Raw genomic sequence first — 27014 nt, 5'->3', positions numbered from 1 at the left:
TCGAGACCAGCCTGGCCAACATGGTGAAACCCTGTCTCTACTAAAAATACAAAAATTAGCCAGGCGTGGTGGCGAGTGCCTGTAATCCCAGCTACTCGGGAGACTGAGGCAGGAGACTCACTTGAACCCGGGAGGCGGAGGTTGCAGTGAGTTAAGATCGCCCCATTCTAGCCTGGGCAACAAAAGCTAAAGTCCATCTCAAAAAATGGAAAAAAAAAATATTTAGTATGGTATAAAAAGAGGGTGTAATAGTATATTTACCTGTAGTTGGGTGTAGCATAAATGTAATTTATTAAACTCTTTTTTTAGAAGTTTAAAGATTTAATAAACATTTCTTTCAGAGCCTTCTGCCATGGTCTGAATGTTTGTGTTTTCCCCAGATTCACATGTTGAAATTCTAACCCCCAAGGTGATGGTATTAGGAGGTGGGGCCCTTGGTAGGTGATTAGGCGGTGAGGATGGAGCCCTCATAAATGGGATTAGTGCCCTAGTAAAAGAGGTCCTAAGGAGAACTCTTGCCCTTCTATCATGTTAGGACACAGCAAGTGGGTGCTATCTGTGAGCCAGAAAGCGGGCCTTCACCACACACAGGCTGCCTTGATCTTGGACTTCCTAGCCTCTGAACTATCAAAAATTTCTGTTTGTAAGCTGCCCAGTTTATGGCATTTTGTTATAGCAGCCTGAATGGACTAAGACATCCTTGTCTTAATTACCTTCTAGTCTACTGGGCTGTCTTATAAACTGTACCTACTTTCATCCCATTTTTAGCCTCTTCTGACCAAATATGTCCCTTCTGACTTTTATAATTTCTTTTTTTTTAATAAAGGCATAGATATGCTAGAAGTTGTCTTTATCATATCTACTCTTAGCACCTTTTTCCTGTTAACTGGTTATTCTGAAATGCATCTAGCTCTTTATTTACAGGCCTGCCTTTCTGGTCAAGTACTTTTCTCATTTAGCTTAATCGTGGCTTTTCCTCTCATCTTTTAATGTTTCACTGTTACCAGTCCATATTCTGTTACGAGATAAAGATTGTACCAGTTATTTTTTCAGAAAGCATTTAACATAAAAAGTTGTTAACCAGGTATTATAGAACAAAGAATGCAAAAAGTGCAATGAGGATATCAAGAAGGTTTTAAGTTCAGGAAGCACTTTACTGTCCCTAGTTCTTAGGGGAACAAACGGCAAGGTTGAAATCACCTTTTAGAAGCTGGTGGAGGCACCTTGGAACTATGACTTAGACCTTGAGGAGAGGGTTTTTTGCTGCGTTGCGTCTGAAGTTTTCAAGAGGGACTGTGGGGCCAAGACTCAGACCTCTAGGCAGGGAGGCACTGCATGACTGATGCTGGTGCCTCAGAAAGCCCCTGAATCTTAGAGCTGGGATTCAGCCTTTTAAAGAGGAGATTCCAACCTACTGGCTGGTTGTGTTGTCTGGGGAGTGAAGAGGCAAATTGAAGCTGGTTCTGGGAGTTTTGGAAAAACCAAAACTGGATATTAATTGCAGTTACTGGAAGAAACTGCTTCTGGAAGGTGAAGTGAGTATTGCTGGGGTGATACTGGAACAAGAAGCAAAGGTAGAGGAGCATGTGCCTGCCTTCTCTGGCTTTCCAGTGTCCCTTTAGTATCTCATTGGATGATCCTAAAAGGGAGCTGGGTATCAAAGAAGAAACGTGCTTTGCAGTGACTTCAATCCAGCATCACAAAGCTTAGTAAAGGATGGTAGGTTAGAAACTGAGAGACGGCTGAATGAGCAGCATTCCTTTATAGCTCCTTATTCAGGGATTCAAAAGAGAAGACATTTTATAGTGATTTAGGAATAAAACAATTTCACATTTTTCTAGGAACCTCCTAGGCATTTGCCCTTTGGGGCTTCTATAATTCAGCATCACAGTTGACTAGGTAACTTAAATATTAAAGGTGACAAAGTGATGTCTGGTAGTGCTGTCCTCATCACGCGCATTCTAAGCACATGAGAGAGCATGGCATATTCATAGAACTGAGAAGATGGTATGGTCATATTAGATTTGAGTTAAAAAATCTCTTAATACATCGATAATGGATTAAAGGTGGTATATGGGTAGATGTAAGTAGACTCGTTAGGAGAGTGTTATATGTATTTATCTAGAGGAGATGAGGCTATTTTAGGACAGTGTTCTCAAAGTGAAGCATCAGCATCACTTGAGAGTTTGTTCGAAATGCAATGTTGGGGACTCCACCCAGGAGTCAGAAACTGGGAGTGAGGCATAGCAGATGTTTTAACAAGCCCACTGGGGTATGCTCGTGGTATGCATTGAGAACCATTTGTTTAGGGCAAGAGTGGTAGTATTGGATTTGGAAATACATTCAAGAGAAAATTTACAGGAATTGAGGTCTACAGGACTTGGAAGTTGGTTGAATATGGCTTTGTGTAAGCATGGAATCTTTCAGATGGGGGATTACTGAAAGACACCTTAATATTTCAGGTTAACATAGTCATTTAGGCTTCTCTGGATAAATGTTATGTTGTCTTGAATGATAAGCTAACAGCACACGAAGTCAGACCTTCAAAGGGTGTTTCTCTGAGATTTGCATTTATGACCTAGCTTTCTTGAGGACAGGGTCAGAGTTTATCCATGTGTCTCTCATAGCTTTTGATGTGGCTCTTACCTGTGGTTTGTATTCAGGCCAGTCTGACTCTTGAGAATTACTTTTCGAACACACCAGAAGCCAACTGATCTTATCAAAGCAGGAGATAGTTAAATGTTTTTGAGTTTCTCCTGTGACAAACTGATATTTTTAACAAAAGCATACGCCTTTGGATTTTAAAATTTTTCAGAACATTTAAAAAATAGCAGTAACATCAGATAAGAAACTTAACTTTCCTCTTTAGTGGTATATTTTCCAAGTAATTTTCAATAAAAAATGAATAGTTTTAGAAGAATATTTTCCTTTCTTAAGCAGCTAATGTCATTGAATAGCTGATTATATTCATGGTGTAATGAAGTCTGATAATTGAATGACTTTACCAATTAATTGGAATTTCTCTCTAAAATTCATCAGCATGTGTATATTTTTTTGAATTCTATTAAGCCCAGTTTTCCTGGTCTCACTACGCTGCGAAGGCTTGCCTTAAACTCCTGAGCTCCAGTGATCCTCCTGCGTTGGCCTCCCCAAGTGCCAGGATTATAGGTGTATGCCACGATGCCCAACCTAGGATGGTGATTTTTAAATGTTAACTTTTCTTTCTTTTAGAAAGATTGACTTTGATACTGAGTATTGAACCTATGTCGAAGAGTGGGGGTAGCAAAAAGAGTTTGTATGTAAAACTTTATTTGAATGGTGATGTATTTTGTTTCAGCGAATATAATTAGAAGTAATCTTTATTTGCTGCATTCTAATTTCAAACCTTTATTGTGTATTTTTTTCTTGTAAGAAAAATGCTATTCTAATACATTTATAAATTAGTTTGGTATAAGGAAGCTTGTTTAAAGTCTTGTTCAAATAACTTGCTACAATAGTACGGTGGGTAAAGAAAATAACCCTGACTGAAAGAGTATGGGAAGGCTTCTGGAAGGAGTTGGGATTGAAGCTAGTAAATTTGGGAGTAAGAATGGCATCCCAGCTAGAGGAAACAGTGTTGCTTAAGCAGTGATCTCTAAGTGAGACTTGTTTCATCAGACCACCAGGATTAATGCACGTGGCAGGAGGAAACAGGGCTAGGAAAGAAAATGGGAACGAAATTGTGAAAGACAGTTTTTGATTTTGTGTTTTCAGTGTCGACTTACTGGAGTTTTTTGAGTAAGGGAGCTAGTATTTTGTGCAGATAACTGATCATGGTCCACAAAGTGGTGTTTGGGTGCGAGAGAAGAAAGGGGAGACTTGTATTGTTTCTTAATCTTACCTTGTGATATGAATCTGCTGGGAATAGTTCTTTTTTTTTTTTTTTTCCTTTGAGACGGAGTCTCATTTTGTATCCTAGGCTGGAGTGCAGTGGCATGATCTCGGCTCACCCCAACCTCCATGTGGCTCCCAGGTTCAAGCAGTTCTCATGCCTCAGCCTCTCAGGTAGCTGGGATTGCAGGTGCCCGTCACCATGCCTGGCTAATTTTGCATTTTTAGTAGAGATGGGGTTTTGCCATGTTGGCCAGGCTGGTCTTGAACTCCTGACCTCGGGTGATCCACCTGCCTGGGCCTTCCAAAGTGCTGGGATTACAGGCATGAGTCACTGTGCCTGGCTGGAATAATTCTTAGGAATACGAATTTCCTACTTCATTCCAGCACCACTGAATCATAATCTCCAGGGGAAGAAGCCTAGAAAGCTGTATTTTTAATGAATGCCTCATGTGATTTTTATTTTAAAGTGTTTAGGAAACCATTTTAGGAAGTTTCAGGTGTTAGGTTTTGAATTCTTTGCACTTTTATGTTTGTCAAAATGCCTTAAATTTTGGAAATTATAGATGTCCATTTTTTCAGAAAGCGCTTCCATCAAAGTTTGTGATTTACAATTTTAGAGAATAGCATTTTGTATTTATCATTTTTTCATCATTACTTTCTCTCCATTATTTCTTGTATTTGTTGCTTTTGGGGCTCTCAGTACAATTTCAGAGGTTTGGACCGCTCCCCGCCTCACCCACCCACCGTTTGAAAGTAATGGAAAAACCTGCAGTTACTTTTACACCAACCCAATGTTTCTCCTGGGGGAGTTTTCTTACTCTTCCCCCCACCCACCCTTTGCAAATCCAACCATTACTACTTCCAGAATAGTGGCCACAGTATAGGTTTCTGAGTTGGAGTTATGTGTTGGGTGTGTGTGGTGGTGCAGGACTACCCCGACCCCATTGCAGAAAAAATAGCTCCTGGCAGGCAGAGGAGAAACCTGTACATTGAAAACTTCCTCTTCCCTATCGGTATTTCCTGACTGAACCTTGTTAAGCGAAACATCTGATTTCATGCCTCACTTAAGTTTTTAATTTGTTTTGGGTTTCTCCCTCCTAGTTCATGGGTAGGAGGAGAAGTTGGGGGAAGTATGTTTGTTACTTTTAGACTAAACTGTACACAGTTTATTAAAGCCAGGAAAGCACCAGGGACCAAAGGCCCTCATTTATACCACATTAAATCTAAAATGCCATGAATTGTAAGGTGTATCATTATTTTAAGGACCACTTTAAAACTGAAAGCTATCAGTCTAAGTATTATGTAATGCTAAGATGTCATTTGATTGAAAGACACATCTCTAATTCTGAGATTTGTAATGTGAAAAAAAGTTGTCCTCTTAGAGAATTGATGAAATAGGATGTCTCTTCTGCCGTTTAGCCATGCTGACTTTATACCAGTGTTGTTCTCTCCTTGCACAAGAGGGGGGAAATAGAGAGGTACATGCAACATAACGTGCATTCTTAAAAATCTTTGTGATCTTCAGAATTATATACTAAAAATAACAACTTACGGGAAAAAATAAGATCAGGACAAACCACTCCACCTATAGAGTACTAACAGAAATAATCATCTTAGTAAAAATGCTTGCACATTTGAAAAGATAAATTAATTTCCTATCAAGTATTCCAGTAAATATAGGATTTTACACTTTAAAAAAATGGTGAAAGGAGATAGGAGATGTAAGAAAGGGTTGAAACTAAAGAGTAATATTGTAAATGCTCACAGACCTTGGAGAGCCAAGCAGTAAAGGCTGCCCAAACAGGGCACATGTCCAAACTGAGCCAAGGGGAAGAATGTGAAGCTATGTGGCATTATAATACAATTATACGTACAGTGTAATATTTCTCTGTGGTTGGTGTTACCAGACTTTATATGTGTTGTTATTATGCAGTGATGCAAAACATTGAAGTATTGGGAGAAAAATTTCATAAACTAAAGCATCCTCAATGTTACACTTTCATAGCCCATTGACATGAGCTAATTTGTTTTAAGGAAACATGCATTATAGTAGAATGGATTGAATTCTGTCAACTGTTCTTTATTAATATTTCTCTTATTCTGTTCTCCTTGTTCAGGATCTCTTCCACCTCTTCAATTTTCTCTATATTCCTACCTCCTTTATTATAATGCTCCAGTCTTCATTGGTTACTTCTGTGCTTCCACAGTGCTTGTTGTCTGGTATTAACTCATTTGGCTTTTAAAATAAATCATTAGGTTTTTCTTCTTTGCCTTCCCTCCTAATTTGTAAGGCCATTGACTTTTACAATGAATAGAGAGTGCTTATGCTTTAACCTTCTGAGTATAGGTGTTACACATACACTGCAGCTTTATGTTCTATGCATTATGTATGCATTTTGATGTCTTTTTCTCTACCCCCAGTGTGATTATATATCTATAACTTTTGAATGTAGCTTCCCTTTAATAAATAATATCTTCCTGATAACCTATACACAAGTCAATGGGCTTAACATGTTTTGTGCTCTTATAGAAAGCTAGATAATACCTCTAATAATACCTTGCCTTTTGAATATCATATCTGTATTTCTGTCCTTCTTAACATATTCTTTAATTTTGTTCCTTTACAATTGAACACAGTCTCCAGGATTCAGTTCAGTGGCCATCCAGTAGAGCTGAAAGCATTTGTACTTTGGATATGCCTGTGATTTTCTCTTTTGCTCACTTGTATTTCATTTATGATACTCAGGCATGTATCAGCATTTTGATAATCTGCCTTTCCTTTCCTTGATCAGATATATATAAATACTCAGTTATATATTGCGTGATGATGTTGGCAGTATTGCAGAGTAGCGCAGATACCTGAAAGTTAAAGTCAGGTATATGACCCTAGTTTACAGTGTCAGTGTATGATTGAAAGTGTGTGATTGAAAGCATGAGTTGTTTAAAGATTAAAGTCTGTATTTTCTGTGAACTCTTACATTCAGGCAAAATCAGCACTTTTTGGGAAGTGAAAATTAACTTTGTGTTTTCCTTTCTTTTCTTTTTTTTTTTTAAGATGGAGTTTTGCTCTTGTCACCCAAACTGGAGTGCAGTGGTACGATCTTGGCTCACTACAACCTCTGCCTCCTGGGTTCAAGAGGTTCCCCTGCCTCATCTTCCTGAGTAGCTGGGATTACAGGCGCCCGCTACTACGCCCAGCTAATTTTTATATTTTTAGTAGAGACGGGGTTTCACTGTATTTGCCAGGCTGGTCTTGAACTCCTCACCTCAGGTGATCCACCCGCCTCAGCCTCCCAAAGTGCTGGGATTATAGCGGTGAGCCACCGCACTTGGCCACCTTGTGTTTTCTTAATTATGTAAATTAGAGATTTGATATTTGGTTTGAAATACTTGTATCGAAGAGAAAATTTCAGGGAACACAGAATAGTATACAAAAAAGAGATATTAGGAAAGGTAGATTTTGGAAGCCATGGAGAAAGTAGGCTGAGTGGAATGGTTTCAGAGATTGGGGGAGAGAAGGAAGAAGATTATAAGAGATTAATAAGTTGTAAGCACATTCGAGTAGGATTTTGGGTATATGTTTTGGTATGATATTGTTTTTGTTTTCTTCCCTTATTTTGAAATGTGGGTAACTATAGGTGATTGATTAGAATTTTTAATTTTTACTTTAGCGTTTGTAAAATAAGTTAATAGGAAATGACTATACCATAGCATTCTTTGGTCATTTTATATTCTAGCTGCTCAGTTTATTTATTCACGGCGTGACAAACCTTCCGTTGAGCCTGTAGAAGGATATGATTATGAAGATCTGAAAGAATCTTCCAATTCTGTTTCGAACCATCAGCTCAGTGGATTTGATCAAGGTATAGCAAAAAGTAGTGCATCTGTTATCTGAAAATGATTAATAACCAAACACACCAGAATTTATCAGTTTTGTTGTGAGTGTTTATAACAATGACTATGAACAGTAATGATGTAAACATATCTGTCCTATTCAAGGACAGTTTATGTTTTATTAAGTATGTTTTTTGAGGAGTGTATTTAACTGTATGATTGAAAAATTGTATGGCTGTTGTTTGTAACTGGAATTTTAATTGAACTATCCCATTTAAAATTTTTTTCCATGGGAGAGAAACTCCAGTGATTTGTTAAGAAGACCTTTTTGAGACAATTTAATTGTTTGATAAGCTGTATGTAGAGCTTATTATTAGAATACATAAACTCCTTCACTTACAAAGATGTTAAGTTCAAAAGGTTTGAAAAAAACCAGTTGAAGTCTAAAGTGACACTGGATAAGTGTACTCAGGATTTACCTCCGTGTGAATTAAGTTTCAAAATAGAACTTGGTAATGTCATTGGTTCTGAGTTTTTGCATATTTTCAACTCTCTTAAACATTTTAATGAAGATATTTATATTTTGGCTTTCTTCTTTTATAAATAAGTTCCAAACATGACATGGCTTCAAACATCACTCAAGCCATAGATTTGACTAAAATGGCCAGGTATAACAATAATACCATTTATTGATAGCACAGGGATTTGATTTTTGTCTGGAGTGTGGCTTTGTTCTATAATTTTTTTTTTTTGAGACAAGAGTTTCGCTTTGTCGCCCAGGCTGGAGTGCAGTGGCGCAGTCTCGGCTCACTGCAGCCTCTGCCTCCCAGTTTAAAGGGATTCTCTTGCCTCAGCCTCCTGAGTAGCTGGGATTGTGGGTGCCTGCTACCACAGATGGGTAATTTTTGTATTTTTAGTAGAGATGGGGTTTCACCATGTTGGCCGGGGTGGTCTCGGTCTCCTGACTTCAAGTGATCCACACACCTCAACCTCCCAAAGGGCTGGGATTACAGGCGTGAGCCACTGTGCTTGGCATAATTGTTTTTACATTGAAAATTTGTAATAATTTTAAAACAGAGGAAATTTATGAATCTGGGAGTTGATCTTTGAATTAATCAATAAAATATATACCAGCTGCTAACCAACTCAAGAAAAATGGAGAGAAAGCATGAATATACAAAAGTACAAAGCAGAAAGGGAAACAACAGGTAAAGAAGAAGTAAAGGGAGTTTACCAACTCTGAAAATATGTTGGAAAATCTGGATAAAAGTCTGTAGCTGTTGTATGCACTCACTTTATAATTGTATTTTTGAAGAGTATTATTGTTAAGATTGTAAGGAGAGAGGATACGAATAGGATGGAAGTTCTGTCCTGCTATGCCTCAGTGGACAGTTAGGAAATTCAGAGTTATTTTTGAGAAGGAAAGTTAATCATTCTAACCTGACTTATATGTAAGTGATGACAGTAATAATGATCGTAACTGATTTTTGCTAATGCTCTCTAGGTACTTTCTGTGTACTGTTCAGGTGTTAGCATCTTTAATCTTTGCAACAACCTTATGAAGTAGGACAGTTGCCCTCATTTTACAAGAGAGGAAAAATGAGACACTGAGAAGTAACTTGCCTGAGGTTGTACCTGCTAGTAAGTGGCATTAGGATATGAACCAAGCTAGGCTAACTTTATAACCTCTACTTAAAATTCATAACCAACCTGACCCACATGGAAAAACCGTGTTTCTACTAAAAATACAAAATTGGCCGGGTGTGGTGGCACATGGCTGTCATCCCAGCTATTCGGGAGGCTGAGGCAGGAGAATCACTTGAACCTGGGAGATGGAGGCTGCTGTGAGCTGAGATCATGCCATTGCACTCCAGCCTGGGCAATAAGAGCGAAACTCTGTCTCAAAAAAAAAAAAAAAAGAGGAGGCCCTAATGCTAGCTATACTAAGTATTTTGTTACAGTTTCAATAATTGATGTTATTTATCAAAGAGAAAATATTATCCCAGTATAGCTTATTAGCTTTTAAAAGTTAATCTTAGATTGAAGCAAAGCAGAATTGCCCAAATATTTCAGGAATGTATTTTTAATAATTAAAGGGCCAATGAAAGAAGTATCAAATCCTTTTTTTTTTTTTTTTTAAAGAAAGGGTATTGCCAGTAGATTACTTGTTCAGTATATGAGCATGTACAATTAAATATAAATTGCATTCTGTGAAATGGTTTTGTGGAATAGGGAGTTTGAAAGCCTCTATTCTGTTTTGATTATTGCTGACTTAGTAGTGCTATGATTTTTAATCTCATCTTTATTAAGTTAGAATTTGCCTGATGTATCTAGCTCATAGACTTATTATGAGGATTACAAAAGAAATATATATATATATATATAAAAGTATTGTGAAACTTGGCAAGTGCTATACAAAAATATAAAGGAATATATCATACATTTTTATTCATTGACCCCTAGTTACCTGGTACTGTTTTAGGTTCTAGGGATACAAAGCCTCTCTGCTCTTACAGATTTTACATCATTAATAAGTATTATTAATAATTTTAATACTGTCATCAGAAAATTAAAATTCATAAACAGCTTAGTTAATTCCAGACTTAAATTTTTTTATTTTAAAAGTGAATGCTGGCTGGGCGTGGCGGCTCCCGCTTGTAATCCCAGCACTTTGGCAAGCCGAGGCAGGTGGAAACCTGAGGTCAGGAGTTTGAGAACAGCCTGGACAACATGGTGAAACCCATCTCTACTAAAAATAGAAAAATCAGCCGGGTGTGGTGGCGGGCATCCGTAATCCCAGCTACTGAGGAGGCTGAGGTGGGAGAATTGCTTGAACCTGGGAGACAGAGGTTGCAGTGAGCTGAGATCACACCACTGCATTCCAGCCTGGGCAACAGAGTGAGACTCTGTCTCAAAAAAAAAAAAAAGCCTATCCTCCCCTTAACTTCCTGGACTTTCTTATTTTTATGGCATTTTTGTATTATGTTATCTTGCCGTTTTTTAAAGAGTCATTAAGGATTATTTTAGTTAGCTGGGAAGAACTGAAGTTAGCCAAAAAGGAAACAAGGTAGCAGCTTGAGAAATACAAGAAATACACTTTGTGAGTAACTGGGTTCACTAACAAATTAGAAATAGTTCCACACTCACCCCTTCCTTTCTGTACATGCAAAAAATGATCTATGCAGATACCATCATCATTGGTGACTGAAAATAGATATTAGTGTATACTGTGCAATGTACACTTTTTTTTATTATTATACTTTAAGTTCTAGGGTACATGTGCACAACGTGCAGGTTTGTTACATATATATGCTTGTGCCATGTTGGTGTGCTGCAACCATCAACTCGTCAGCACCCATCAACTCGTCATTTACATCAGGTATAACTCCCAATGCCATCCCTCCCCCCTTCCCCCTACCCATAATAGGCCCTGGTATGTGATGTTCCCCTTCCCGAGTCCAAGTGATCTGCAGTGTACACTTTTTGAAACATTTAGTCGCTATTGTTCAGGAGATATTTTATTATAGTGATTTTTAAATTAATGAACTCGTTCCTCTGATAAGATAGGTATATTGTAGATAAAAATGTGATCATTAGAAATAATTTTTGCCAAAGAGAAAGGAGAGTTGAATATTCTAGTACAGCTGTAAATTTTAAAATCAGTTTTGAAGATTAAAAGTTCTTTCATGGTGCCATTTAGTATAGCTTTTGACCATTGTTGTCTTTTCTAGCTCGTCTTTATTCGTGCCTTGATCACATGAGAGAGGTACTTGGAGATGCTGTGCCAGATGAAATATTAATTGAAGCAGTTCTGAAGAACAAGTTTGATGTGCAGAAGGCTTTGTCAGGGGTTCTGGAACAAGATAGAGTGCAGAATTTGAAGGACAAGAATGAGGGAACGGTATCTACAAGAAAGATAGCGAAAGGTATGCCTTTACTTGTTCTTTTTCACTTGTTTTACATAGTTAATGCCGAAAGAGAGGCTTTCATTTGCTTGAGCTTTTAAGAAATACTTAATTTGCTTGAGCTATTCAGAAAATCTTGCATGTTATTGTTAACTTTTGATTATCAGTTGATCTTCTAGTTGTGAATTTTTAGGATGAGTACTGAGTTTCCTTTCTGTTGTAGCCTGTTTTTGTGGTTATTTTACTACTTGATTTTGTTTTGTTTTGTTTGTTTGTTTGTTTTTTGAGACAGAGTCTCACTCTGTCACCCAGGCTGGAGTGCAGTGGCACGATCTTGCTCACAGCAGCCTCCTACCTGCTGGGTTCAAGTGATTGTCCTTCCTCAGCCTCCCAAGTAACTGGCATTACAGGTGCATGCCACCGTGCCTGACTTATTTTTTTTTTTCTTTGTGTTTTTATTAGAGACGGGATTTCACCATGTTGGCCAGGCTGTTCTTGAACTCCTGGCCTCAAGGGATCTGCCCGCCTCGGCCTCCCGAAGTTCTTGGATTACAGGCATGAGCCACTGCACCCGGCCTCACTACTTGATTTTATAACTAACAACATAGTGGAAATAAAATTAGATAAGACATCTTTTTCTTCTTGTTAGTAGCTTACAGAACTTTTCAATTGTTATTTTTTTAAACTCTAGTGAGATAGGAAAAGGAAATTAACAGCCAGCTAATTAATGTTAAAAAAAATCCCTTTATGCTTTTATTATGTATACTTTTTAAAATTTAAATATAATTAGGTATAAGTATCATAATTATGCTACTTTGCATTTTATAACCAGAGATTTAATTTTAAATTTGTAAAATTTGGGGTGAAATTTGGAATTCAGTGGATGTAAGAGGGGAACTGAGGTGGTAGCATTATATTAATTGGCATGCTATCTCTCAGTATGAGTATGGCAATTTGTTTACTATGTCAGTGTTTATTGTAACCTTTGGGCTAAATTTTTCTACAACAAAGCTGCATATAGCCTGTTACGATGAAATGAGAGTGTTTTCCGGGGATGCTGGGCCCACAGATGGGCACTTTTAACTGGCTGTGATGGAAATGAATGTGTAATATGTCATCTTGTATTGATAGTGTATCCCAGATTATGGTAGAAATTACTTGGGGTTGTTTGCTTATTTGTTTCTAATACATTAAAATACAGAATTAAATGAACCTAGTTTCTTTTGTTTTTTTAAAGAAGCTTTTGAATTTGAGACAATCCTGACTGTAATTTAATTATGGTTAAAACCTCATATTTTTAAATTCATGAAAATTAGAACATTGACTGACTTATTTTTGTATTTATCAGTGAATAGAGTATAAAGAGTACTTTAAATTGTTAAAGGAAGGTAATACTCCCTTATTGTTTTTTAGAGTATTCGTGTTAAATAATGATCAAGTATCACTTTATTCATGTCATAATCAAAAGAAGCATTTAGTAATTAAATGCCTCATTTCATGTTTCCTTTTGGTTGCTGTGACTGTCTTCTGCATATATCAACCTATTCATCTGAAAATTAATGGCTCTTGTAAGGTAAGGAGTCTTATTTTCTTCTTCTGAAGTTTCAGCTGATAATGTTCAAAGTTCTTATCCTCAGTCAGCAAATCATTTGGATTATAGTTGCAAACCCTTTGATTTGTCTAGCTCAGTAGGAAAATATGGATTATCTCATAATTCTTCAGTTCCAAGTCACTGTTTACTCCATAGAAGAAAGAAACTTGACAGACTTAAAAGTGAAAAGAAACTAGAATCATGTAAGTTAACAAAAGAACTTTCACTAGCTGACCTAATTCATGATATGTCAAGAGATTCCTGTGAAAGTCAGCCATCAGTCAGATTATCATCTACAGACAGTGTGGAAAGTCTACTTTCAAAGAACCTAGATGCTGATTTGTTGAGACTTCATGCATCTGAATGTGTTTCCAAAGATGATTCTGCATTCAAAGAAATGCCAGATTTAAAGTCCATAATCATAAAGAGCACACCACCGAATAATTCTTTATATATTCAAAATAATTCGCTGTCTGATTTTCAAAACATTCCAGTACAGGACAGTTTAGGAAGTTCAAATAATCATTTGTACTTAACTAGCTCATTGGAAAATATGACTGTTGATCATTTAAATGCCAGTAAAGAAACTGAAGTTGGAAGTGTTTCTTTAGTTGAACAAAGTGCCAAGAATTACATTTTTAAAAATGATAATTTGCAGTTTTCTCAGTGTGAAAGTCCATCCCTCACTGAACTGTTTCAGGAACACAAAGAAAACAATATAAGCCAGTGCTTTACTTTATCTGACCTTTATAACCAGTCATCTGCCAGTTTCACAGATCTAAGTTTGGGATCCTTTCCCCTGTCACAATTAGCAAATCGCTGTCAGTCTTCACCCGGAATATCAGAATTAACAGGATCTCTCTCATCATTGGCATTTCATAAAGCTTCTCCCACAAGAGACCTTGAGAATTTGTCACTTTCTGAATTGATTGCAGAAACAATTGATGTAGACAACTCTCAGATTAAGAAAGAGTCCTTTGAGGTCAGTTTATCTGAAGTGAGGTCTCCTGGAATAGATTCAAATATTGATCTTAGTGTCCTTTTAAAAAACCCAGATTTTGTTCCAAAGCCTATAGTAGACCAATCCATTGGTCCATCATCACGAACTAAAGTTCTAAGTTCAAAGCTAGGGAAGAATTCCAATATTGCTAAGGATAATAAAAAAAACAATAAAGGCTCTCTGACCAGGAAACCACCTTTTTCTCTCTCTTGGACCAAGGCCCTTGCTGCTAGACCTTCAGCTTTTGCCTCAACACTGTGTCTTCGTTACCCACTGAAAAGCTGCAAGCGACGCACCCTTGACCTCTATAAGACTTTTCTTTATAGTAGACAAGTTCAAGATGTAAAGGACAAAGAAATAAGTCCTCTTGTAGCGATAACACCATTTGACTTCAAATCAGCATCACCTGATGACATTGTAAAAGCTAATCAAAAAAAAGCATTTACTAGAGAATAGTAACAAAAGAAAAACCTGATTGCTGTTGTAGAGCTTTTTATTTTTAATTAAAGTCTTCAGAGGATCACTTTATATTATGGGATTCAAATTGTGATTTTTATGAAAATTGTCCTAGGTCAGTTGATTAGTTGATACTTATTTTTGCACTGAATTTTTTTTAAACTATGCCTTCTTTCAGTGATAACTGGCTTTATTTAAGTTGGTAACCTATACTGAGTATATGTTTACAAAGTGGATATGGAAACTTGATGTTGTGAAATCAGACCTCAGATATTTTTGTTTGAAGCATTCAACTTTCTATGTTTTTTATGACGAAGTATTTTTTTCTATGAAATATTTTTGTGCTTTGTTCTTAAACGAAAATGCCAGCATTTGGGATTATTATAGTTTAGTGTGAAGATTATTCTTATGTGGCACAGCATAGCTGAGACGTTATATTTTAAAATATGATATAATTCCTAGTTTCATTATTTTTCTGTAGATAAATACTAAAATTTTTCTATTAGAAAAATCTTAAAATTCCTGACTTTTGAGAGTACTGTGGAGATTGTTGAAATACGTTTTTGATAATAATAAACTGAAAATCTTTTAAGGGACCATGTAAATATAGAAGTTGGATTAATATGTGAATTATTTTTATACATTTTTAAAAACCATTTGTCCTAAATATACACTTTAAAATAAATGTATAAAAAGTGTTTTCAGGTATGGTTGCATGTTCTTTGAATGGAGAATTTTACCAGATGTCTTTAGCTGCTGCTGCTGCTGCTGGTGCTACTGGTGCTTCTGCTTCTTCTGCTGCCACTGCTGTTGCTTCTGCTGCTGCTTCTGCTTCTTCTTCTGCTTCTGCTTCTTCTGCTGCTTCTTCTGCTTCTGCTGCTTCTTCTTCATTATTATTATTATTTCTTCTTCTTTGTTATTATTATTGTTATTATTTTATTGTATTTTATTTTTTTGAGACAGAGTCTTGCTCTGTCACCCAGGTTGGAGTACAGTGGTGCGATCTCGGCTCACTGCAAGCTCTGCCTCTGGGGTCATGCCATTCTCCTGCCTCGGCCTCCCGAGTAGCTGGGATTACAGGCGTCTGCCACCATGCCGAGCTACTTTTTTTTTTTTTTTAAATTTTTTTTTAGTAGAGACAGGATTTCACTGTGTTAGCCAGGATGGTCTCTGCCATCTCCTGACCTTGTGATCCGCCTGCCTCGGGCTCCCAAAGTGCTGGGATTACAAGTGTGAGCCACCGCGCCCGGCCTGTTCTTCTTCTTTTTTAAGATGGAGTCTTTCTCTGTCGCTAGGCTAGAGTGCAGTGACAGTGACGCTCACTGCAGCCTCCGCCTCCTGGGTTCAAGCGATTCTCCTGACTCAGCCTCCTGAGTAGCTGGGACTACAGATGTGTGTCACCATGCCCAGTTAATTTTTGTATTTTTAGTAGAGACGGGGTTTCACCATGTTGGCTAGGATGGTCTTGATCTCTTGACCTTGTGATCCACCGCCTCGTCCTCCCAAAGTGCTGGGATTATAGGCGTGAGCCATGGTGCCCGGCCTAACTTGTTCTTTACAGTAAGTAATGGAATGTGGAGTTTTCCTTTTTGCTACTGACAGCTGTGTGCCCCACAGTGACAAAGTTTCAGCAATGGGGGATCAATGAAAGCTTTTCTAATCATTAGAATAAGTATGTAATTAATCCCTTAAAGCAGTGGTTCTCAACTAGCAATCAGAATCACTGGAGGAATTACTTCAGAACACAGACACTGAGGCTTCACTTCATGTATGCTGAGGCAGTCCCTGAGGAATGGCACTTGGGAATGCGTATTTTCAAAATTATTCCCCAAAATGTGTATTTCTGTTTGAGAATCACTGCCTTAAAGGGAGAAATCAGTAGAATGGACTTATTAATGCCAAGAATAACATCTGACTGACTTGAATGAATAATTTTAGAAATAAGGAATACCAAGGAAAAATGCTACTTTAGGAATTACAGCTTTTTGCATAAAATGATGGAGATATTATTAGTATTCCTTGCAAAAATATAATACAGTTGTATCTAAAATGTTATTTTATTTTTTTGAGACGGAGTCTCACTGTGTTCCCCAGCCTGGAGTGCAGTGGCATGATCTCGGCTCACTGCAACCTACGCCTCTCAGGTTCAAGTGATTCTCCTGTCTCAGCCCCCCGAGTAGCTGGGATTACAGGTGCGTGTCACCATGCCTGGCTAATTTTTGTGTTTTTCGTAGAGATGGGGTTTCACCACGTTGGCCAGGCTGGTCTCTAACTTCTGACCTCAGGTGATCCGCCCACCTCGGCCTCCCAAAGTGCTGGGATTACAAGCATGAACCACCACGCCTGGCCAAATATTTTTTTTAATGAAAATAAAAAGGCTGGTCTTTTCCTGGTAAATATTTTTTCTCTGGCAGCTACTTTACTGTACATTTGATAATTTTTTGTATTACTTTTGTTTCTGTTTATTTTCAGAATGACATTCCAAAATTTTAATCTCTGTGTGATGTTTTTATATTCAGTATTTTGATGGGAAAAGTTAAGATGGCATTATGTCTTTTTTTTTTTTTCTTTTTAAACCAAACACTTCTTGATTTCTTGTGATGTCTTCAGGTTTTTGTTTTTTAATTGAATATATCAGTGCACCATAATACTAATGGTTAGGAGATCATTTAAATCACAAGCTATATTTTGTGATTGATTTTAAAATTTTAATTATCCCGATGGTTGAGATTGTTTTTCTAGTCTTGAACCTTGGTCAAACATTTTAGTAACTTTGAATTAGTGTATGATTGAACTAGATGTATATATTGGCAGTCTTCAATGTAGCAGTGAATTAATTGAATTATAAGAGTTTGTTTGTAACTGATAATTACTGATAGGTTAAGTGCTGCACAGGTGGTCCACATTGCACATGAATCCCCAAATACTTATGTAATCTATACTGTAGTTGAATAGCAGCACTATTGTGTTACCTTCTTTCATAACAAAGTAATTTTCAAGTGGAAATGCAATACTTTTAAAGCCATGTAGTAGACCTTGTCGGGTGAACTAGGTCTCCGTTTTTGGCTGATTAGGGTTGTAACTACCAGGTATGAGATTCTTTTGGTGGGGAAAAAAATTATATATTATAGGGTGGTAAGAGATGGCAACGATATCTTAAATAGGTTTCCAGGCTTCCTATTTTCCTTGGCTTGGCTACTGGTCTGTCAGGCATGTACACGACAAGTACTTGCCCTGTTGACTAAGGGAATGTCACAGTCTCTGAGATTGCAAAGGTGGAACTGAGCAGACCTTTCCACCTTCCACCCTTGGCCATTGGTCCTTGGTAAAAAGCCAAGTGTCTGCTTGTTCATGAATATGCTCCTTGTGATTGTTGGCACTAAGTGTATATTCTGTACCAGCTGCTGTTTATTGACTGCTGTCTTAGTAGCTCAGGTATGCTAGGTGTTTTAGTTTACTTTACTTTCCAGTTCAGCTATAAATTTTAAGATGCAAAGCTGTTTTTACTGGCATTATGATCAAGGGCATTAATAATTTACTTTAGGAGTAGAAATAATATTGTAATTATATTCTAAATGATATAAAATACATTAAAAACAATTTTTGCTCTTCACTCTTTTTGGTTTCTTAAAAGATCTGATGTTGTTCATGGATGGATGTTTTGTCCTTTTGCATTCTAAAGTCTTTAGTTGGCTCTTTTGGATATGATTCTTCTTACAATAAATTGCCAAGAACCAGGGTTTCATTTCTGTACAGAGCACTTTTTAAAACTTTTCCTTTTTAAAACCTTTCCTAGTTACTAAACTGGCATTTTAACCTCTTTTTCTCCTTTTAGCTTTGAATCTGTCTTTCTTAAACTTACCTTTTACTCTTTTTCTTCTCATATGTAATGATAACTATAGTCAGTGTTTTATATTTAGTTTTTAGTACTCGTGGGGGGTCATGTAACTAATTGTCATACCAGGGATAAAACTAATAAGGTGCTCATTTTTTGTAAGTAAAAGAAACCACTGAAGATAAAATACAGTTAAAGAGAAGAATAATGAGTTCTCTTATGATTATTTCCCTTTTTAAATTGACCCTGAATCTATATGTGGACCGTTGCAAATAAACAAGTATACATTGTATGTTGAGAAAGAACTGTGTATCAACATGTTTTCTCTTTTGTGTTCATGCAGGTGTATATTTGGTTATAAAGTCAATTTTATAATAGTTCAGAAATTGTTTTGTATATAAACAGTAGATTATACATAAATAATGTGGACTAGACAGGGAGGGATTAATATGAATTTCTACACTCATTTTCCTTTACCTATATATATTTATAATGTTATAAAGCTCAGTTTATGCAGTTATACAATTTTAATTTTTTGATTGTAAAAAATTTGTCACATTTTGAGTTTGTATATATTTTGTAAAAGCTACACTGAAAGATTAAAATTCTGAGATTCTCCTAAATCAAGTGTGAAAACATGCAATCTATCCATTAGGATTTTCTATATAAACTTGATGTTTCTGAATGATCTTTTAATCATTTATGCTGAAAGTACTGTTTTATTTCTATAAACAAATTAAAAAACAAACTACCTGTTTGTGAAAATTTTCTTTTAAGATATTTGGCATTTAAAATTCTTGCTTTCCATGGGGTAAAATTTTATATATTCTTTTTACTTTTTAGGACTCACCTAGAAATACTATATAAGTATAGGTTGTGATGAGTATTGGCGATGTAATTGCAGAGATGACAGTGGAAGGCAAAGGAAATGATGAGCTGGGTATGGTGGTGGCATGCACCTGTAGTCTGAGCTCTTTGGGAGGCTGAGGCAGGAGGATTGCCACTTGAGCCCAGAAGTTCAAGTTCAGCCTGGGCAGTGTGGTGAGACCCCGTCTCAAAAAAAAAAAAAAAGAAGTGATAAAATGCGTATTTATTTCTGAAATTGACATGCCTGATTTTTACTGGATGAGTGAAGAAAAGCATTTTAGATGAAAGATAACTCAAGATGAACAAAGATGGTATTCTTATGTCAAAGGGGAGGGAAGGATGTATGCACACTTCAACACATGATTATCTTTATTACAGTGTAGCATATTATACCCTTCAAAGCTGACATCTTTGTCTTCCTCATCCAAAGTGCCACCTTCTGTTCTGTTTCCCGTCTTTGTTATTACTATCACCATCCAGTTAACCAAAACCAAGAACCTAGTATCATCCTTGGTTCATCTCTCTTTACCTGCTACTCATAATTGATTACCATTCCTGTTATTCCCACCTTATAAATAAGTAAATATATGTGTGTGTGCATATAATATGCATACATATATAGTCGACTCTTGTTATTTGCAGTAGTTATGTTTTATAGTCACTGCAATCACTGAAGTAATGAATACTGAACCATTGCTCCTACAAGAAATACAGGGGTAGGTTCCTGTGAGCCTCTCATAACATTTTCATCAATCAGTGAATACATAACATTGTTTTATATGTGTCTCTATTTAAAGACACCTTATTAAGCCTCTCATAACATTTTCATCAATCAGTGAATACATAACATTGTTTTATATGTGTCTCTATTTAAAGACGCCTTATTTAATGGATGTGTGTAGCATGGATTCATTAACACCGAACTCAGGCCAACAGCACTGTAACTCATGCCTTATCTAACATCTTTTATTTGTTAGGCACATCCTAGCCTTCTTGTGTTTAGAATACTAAGCACTACACTTACAGGCCATTTTAAAAATTATCAACAAAAGCACAGAATTACCAACAAAAAGTACAAAACTGGAAAAAATGTAACACTAAGTAGACCATGAAAAGGACATTTGTTTACAGTATGAGAGCTGTAACAAGAAGGCCGACTGTCACCTTCCTCACCTCACCTGGGAACTTGCATGTTGGATGACTCAAATTTTTTGCTGCTCTGCACATGTCCACAAGTGAGTGCAAAAGTGAGTAGTGATTTTGGGATTACAAGTAAATTTGTTGTGATTAGGTGAATTCACAAATGTGGAACCTGTGAATAATGAGAATCAACTGTACATTTTTTGGCCCACTACTCTTTATTGTTATTTTTCCCTCTTCATTATTTTCTTCTTTATTGTTACTTTTCCTCTTTATTGTTACTTTTATTTTTATTATTTTATTTACTGTTACTTTTCCTTTTACAGGCCATTAGCTTTTAGCAGAATTACCTAAACATCTAACTGGTTTCTTGACTTTTCAGTTTATTTTGGCCAGAATAAGTTTTCTAAACTAAAGATCTAATTTTTCTCTCTCCCTATCTAAATCCTTTTATTTCCTGAGCCCCTTTATGAACTCATTTCTGTTTTTTACCTGTTTACCCAAACCTACCCAAGAACACCTACCTGCGTTTCCTCTGCTTCTATAGTGCTTGCCTTTTTTCTCTCCCCCTTCCCTCCTGGCTAATCGCTGTTTGAATTGTAGTTTCGATACCACTTTACTCTCAATCATGGGGTAGGGGAACTTTCATATGCACCCGTAGTTCACTGTTCTCCCTTTATTACCACCCCATGTGAAGTCATAATTCCTCTCTCACACATGCATAGACTTTCTGTTGTAACTCTGCTTTATTCTTAACAGCACTTATATCCTCTGACACTGTGTGTGTTGTATATATACTTGTTTTTGTTATGTTTTCTCTCTGCTCTCCCTCCACCCCCCTTCCACGTAAGTCCTACAAATATAGGAATTTTGTGTATTCACTGCTGTATTCCCAACTCAGAATATGTCTGGCACATAAACGTAGGCAAGGATTTTAAGTAAAAATTGAGTCTGTCTCCTAATATGGTCCCACAATCTTGTTCCTTAGAGGAAGCCACTGTAAATACACTGTTTCTTCTTTATTCTTCCAAAGGTTTCACTAGCATGTTACACATATGTGAATGTACGGATACCTTTTTCTACAAATGGAGAATATACTGTAACACTTACATATGTATCACTTAAAGCATTTTGCAGAACTTTCTTTACTGCCATATACAGATCAATCTCATTTAACAGCTACCTAGAATTCTGTAATATGATTGTACCATAATTTATTTAAACAGCCTCTGTTGATGAACATTTTAAGTGTTCCAGTTGTTATTGCTGATAATAAATGAACATCCTACATTTCTAGAAATTGAGCTGATATACTTGAAAGTTTTGGATAGATATTGCCTAATTGCTCTTAATAGAAATTGATTTCCCTCCCACTAGTTTATGAGCATTTCTGCCCAAATTCTTATAGATAGGGGTATTATTCCTTTTGGTATTATACCAACCTGATAATTGGAAAATATTTTTTTCATTTATTTATATTTCTTATCTATAAAGCTATATTTTTCTCCCTGTCTACTCTTAATCTACCCACTTTTCTGCTGGTTTATCTCTCATTTCATGGTTTTTAGGATGTGTGTGTCTGTGTATGTGTGTGTGTGTATGTATATGTGTGGATCCATATGCACACATACCTATGTGCATATTTATATACTAAGGAAATTAGTCATAAAAATTGTTATATGCATGGAAAACACTTTCTGACTTCTAGTTTGTCAGATCATTTTTTTAGAAGATAGATTTTGAACTTTTATATATTCAGATTTATTAGCCTTTTTTCTTAGGGTTTTGGAAAGTTATGCTCCACTGTGACAAGGTAATTTTTTAAAAAGTATCCTTGTTTTTTCTAATACATTTGTCAGATTCATTGTTTTACAGTTGGATCTTTGATTTAGCTGATATTAAGGGCTAAAATAGGAATCCCATTTCTCCACCATCTTTTCTCTTTGTGGAAAGATAGATTTATCGTAGTACCTTTTTAAATTACTATAGCTTTTTAGTACCTGTTTTAATATTTGGTAGGCTGTCTTGTTTTTTTCACTCCTTATTGTAGTTTTCCTGATTTATCTCACATGCCTCTTTTTCCCATATGAGCTTTAGAAACAGTTCGTCTCGTTACTAAAAAAAGAAGAAAATCCAGCTATAATTTTTATTGTTGTATTTATTGCTAGCAAGAGATTTCTGAAGGAAAAAATTACTGTCTCCAGAGTTGCCAAAGGCTTTAGATAACGTTAGACATTATTATTATTTTAGTAGATTTTCTAGTATTGTTCTAGTCTTATGATGTAGAACCATCTCCAGTTGGTCATGGTGGATTTTTCTTTTAATGTGTTGGATTTTATTTGCTAACATTTTATTTAAGATGATTTCATCTATTCATAAAATTACTGGAAATTGTGTGTATGTGTATGCTCTTTGGATATTGTTTTTTCTTGTGATGGTTTTACAAAAAATTTAGAATGATTTTATCTTCAAATAATTCAGTAGCATTGAAATGATTTGTTTTATGATAGGATTTATCTTTTCGAAGATTCTGGGATCAGTTTTAAAAGTTTTAATTTTCTTAGAAAAACATCCATTTCATCCAAGGTGACAAATGTGTTTGTTGTGCATTGTACCAAACATTATCTTATTCTTCTAGATTTTTCTATATCTGTAGTTACTTCTCTTTTCTTATTTTCAGTATGGTTTTCTCTCCTCTAGTCTCCCCTTTCTCTCTGCCCAGCATTTTTTTTTAAATTACCTTGCAATTTATTTTGTTTTTTCTTCCCTAAATTTTAGTTCCTAGATCTGTAATTAGTTCTCCTGGTTTAATTCATTACTTTGTAAGTTTGTGTATGACTTAATGTATTTTCCTTATGTTTTTTGCTTTTTATTTCCTATCCTTCTGAGTAGAATATTTAACATATATGCATTTTTAATTCATCTTAAAAGTTTTTTATGGCCAGGCACGGTGGCTCATGCCTGTATTCCCAGCACTTAGGAGGCCGAGGTAGGTGAATTACTTGAGCTCAGGAGTTCAAGACCAGCCTGGGCAACATAGCGAAACCCCATCTCTACCAAAAATACAAAAAAATTAGCTGGGCATGGTGGCACACATCTGTGATCCCAGCTACTTGGGAGGCTGAGGTGGGAGGATTGCTTGAGCCTGGGTACAGAGGTTGCAGTGAGCCAAGATTGTGCTAATGCACTCCAGCCTGGGTGACAGAGTGAGACTGTCTCAAAAAAAAAAAAAAGTTTTTATTTATGGAATTTCTAACAGAAAAATGCAGAAAATAATGTAACAAACACTCATGGAACTAGCACTTGGTTTTAACAAGCTAACATTTTGCCACGTAAATTTCAGATCTCTGTTTAAATAAACTGTTAGATTAGAATCTAGCCTCATCCTTTGCTTGTTCCTTTCTAATATTTTAAAGTTGATATGCATAATTCTCACTTTATTCTTATTTAATTGTATCTCTGTAGTCATTATTTTTCCTATGAATACTACATTTGCGGTGGCTGATGGGTTCTTTTTGAGTTACTGTTATTTTCCGGATAATCAACAATTTTAAATTTTCATTTCCTTTTTAAGCCAACAGTCCAAGAGAGTTTTAGAATTTTGGTTGTTGGGGAGTTTTGTTATTTTTGTTATGATTACTGGTTTTATTATACTGTTTATCAGAGTATGTGGTCTGTACTCTGTTTATTGAGTTTGTCTTTGCGACCCAATGTATTTCATAGGCATTTGTCTACAACACTGTTCTGTTTGCAGAATACAAAATACAATAATTTTCTGTTAGCTTATTTTTCTTTTTTTTTTCGAGATAGAGTCTCACTCTGTCGCCCAGGCCTGAGTGCAGTGGCACCATCTCGGCTCACTGCAACCTCTGCCTCCTGGGTTCAAGCTATTCTCAGGCCTCAGTCTCCCGAATAGCTGGGATTACAGGTGCCTGCAATCACACCTGGCTAATTTTTGTAATTTTAGTAGAGATGGGGTCTTGCCATGTTACCTATACTGGTCTTGAACTCCTGGGCCCAAGCCATATACCCATCTCGGCCTCCCAAAGTGCTAGGATTACAGGCGTGAGCCACCGCACCCGGCCTGTTCGTTATTCTTATAATCTGTTTTTTTGTTTTTTTTTTTTTTTTGATTGGCCATAGGCTGAGAGTGGTAAGTTAATATATAACACTCTTGCATTTTTATTTCATATTGCCTGGAGAGTTTACTCTGTAATATTTGATATACAAAGATACATGATCTTTCTATGGATTTGAATTTATCATTAAGTCTCCCTTTTTGCTAGTTTTTTGCTTTTTGCCTTAAATTCAGTTTAGCATTAATATCATGATTGCTGCTTTCTCTTATTTGTCCCTTCTTTTGCTTTCAATGTTTTAAGTCACTTAGGTTTAGTTCTATCTCCTGTATTTATATACTTGGGTTTGGATAGAGAGTCTTTGTTTTAATAGATGGGTTCTTCTCATTTATGTTATTAATAGACCAGATAATAATGTCTATCATTTTTTAAAAAAGTTGTTGTCTTTTATATTTATATATTTTGATATGATTTGTGTTTGTTTTTATCTTTGTGTATTCTTTGATAACTTGGAAATTTGATAATTTATTTTTATCATGTAATATACTTTATCTTTTTAACATCACTAACTTTAAACAATGTATATTGATCTCTCACTGTTAAAAATGGAGATGTGAACATTTACAATTCACCCCTTTTCCGTTTCTCATTAATTTTGTTAATATTTTAAATTCTTAGGTAAGGTGTTCTCCTTTACACCTTTACTGAATTTATTAGCTTTTAAACAATGTTTTTAAACAATTTATTAAACAGTTTTTAAAAACAGTTTATTAGTTACTTTAAAAGTGATTTTGTGGCCTGTATTTGCATGACAAATGGAAAATAATAGTTAAGCATTACTCTTTCTTTCCTGGAGGAATTTGCAGCTGCTGCTCTGCTGTTTTCTGTTGTTGCATGTTGCTAACTAGCTACCTGGATTCTGCCACCTCCAGTGTGGTTTTTATTTCTACAGGAGTTTCCTATTCTCCCTCTGTTCTTCTGAGCCCTGCTGGCTTACTTTTCCATTTTTCCTCCTATTTGTTTTTATCATCTTTATTTTATCCTCTGTGTCTTTCTTTTAAACTCTTGTGTCGGAGACTGTATTTTCTTTGCTGTATTTGATATCATAAAACTTTAAAAACGCTGCCTTTTTCTTTTTACATTCAACTGTTACATATTCTTCATCTGCCTTTTGTTTTCCTCCGTATTTATTCTTAGAGTATCTACCTATAGCTTCTATGTCATGCCCTCTTTGAATATTTGAAAAAGGGAGGGATTTCTTTTTTGACAGCATTTTATAAAGAATAATGGGAGGGGTGTGGTGACTGAGCTTGGTCCACCTCATACTCTTGAACTTGCTGTTTATCCTTAGGTCATGTTGCAGCAGTTTTCTCAGCAGTGTCAATTTTCTCTCTTTGAGGCAAAACAGAAACAGTGAAAGGCTAAGTGAAATTCTCTTTTGAAGGTGTTTATGATTTCCTTGTCCTTGGTGTGGATGGGTTCCGAGATTCTTCCTTAGCCTTCACTGTTGCTATTTTCTTGATGACTCTTTTGTTGGGTCCTTCAGAGGTATGTTTCCGACTTTGGAGAACTCTGGCTTCTGGACAGAATCTGGAGTCCTATGTTTCTCATGTACACTGAGTTTGATCCACATTTCTGTTTGGTAAGATGTTCTTCATAGTTTGTGCTTTGGTATTATGACTGTTTCCTCCTTTTTTGAAAGTACAGTATTCTGTTTTTCTTGCTCTCTCTCTTTCGGGAAAATGGGATGGGTGTCTTTTGGAAGAAGAGTGGGATAGAAACATCTTTGCTTTGGCTCTTAAACTGGATGTATTTTTCCAAGGGCACTTGTTAGATTAGATATCCCCTTTTCAACTGTGAAACTGGACTGATCTGAGAGGCTTGTGATCATTTCTTTCTCGGTATGTGATACAACAGGCCTTGTCCTAAAGATTTAGGAGCTTGCATATAATAGTTGCAGTATCACGTCAACTTGATACCACTAAACATTCCAGAAGATTTCTCTTTTTTCCCCCAGAGAAATTGTCAGTATTTTAATATATCTGTAGTTTTAGAATGTGAACTTCCTAGTATTTACATAAAATTAGCCTCTTCTGGTAATAAATTAGAACTAACTTCTAAAATAATATATTACATGTTAACATATCTCAATTTAGACAATATTTTAGTTCATTTTGTTAATAGCAAATACATATAACCTTAGAGTGTTATTTTATAATTGTGTTATACATTCCCGTGAATGAACTGCTAAAAAAGCATGTATTTGGGGAATAAAATTGTGGAATAATCTTAATTTTCTGATGTTATTTTCCTTGCCACCTTAAATCTACCAAGAAAAAAAAAAACACCCCCAAGAATATGAAACTGAGTAACACAAACTCTTCCACAGGAAAATTCAGAAATTAAAATTCATACATCTTTTTTTTGGGGGGGGGGG

General features: G+C 36.0%; 1 protein-coding gene across 7 annotated transcripts in view; it reads left to right on the top strand.

Moving 5' to 3' along the window:
- The window catches only part of HBS1L (HBS1 like translational GTPase), a 91916-nt gene that overhangs the window by 5127 nt on the left and 59775 nt on the right, over positions 1 to 27014 (top strand). For 3 of the 7 annotated variants that reach the window (XM_023230617.2, XM_023230616.1, XM_026455005.2), the window contains exons 3-4: positions 7611 to 7736; positions 11439 to 11633. In XM_023230617.2, the coding sequence (XP_023086385.1) occupies positions 7611 to 7736; positions 11439 to 11633 (321 nt within the window). Of the gene's footprint in view, positions 1 to 7610; positions 7737 to 11438; positions 11634 to 13190; positions 15358 to 20494; positions 20609 to 27014 lie in introns of those variants that run through there. The other 4 variants (XM_023230618.1, XM_023230619.2, XM_023230620.1 and 1 more) reach the window with 3 other exon arrangements.

Source organism: Piliocolobus tephrosceles, chromosome 5, assembly GCF_002776525.5.
Source record: "Piliocolobus tephrosceles isolate RC106 chromosome 5, ASM277652v3, whole genome shotgun sequence".
Classification (NCBI taxonomy): Eukaryota; Metazoa; Chordata; class Mammalia; order Primates; family Cercopithecidae; genus Piliocolobus; species Piliocolobus tephrosceles.
Note: the sequence above shows the minus strand (reverse complement) of the source record. Positions and strands in the feature narration are given on the sequence as shown.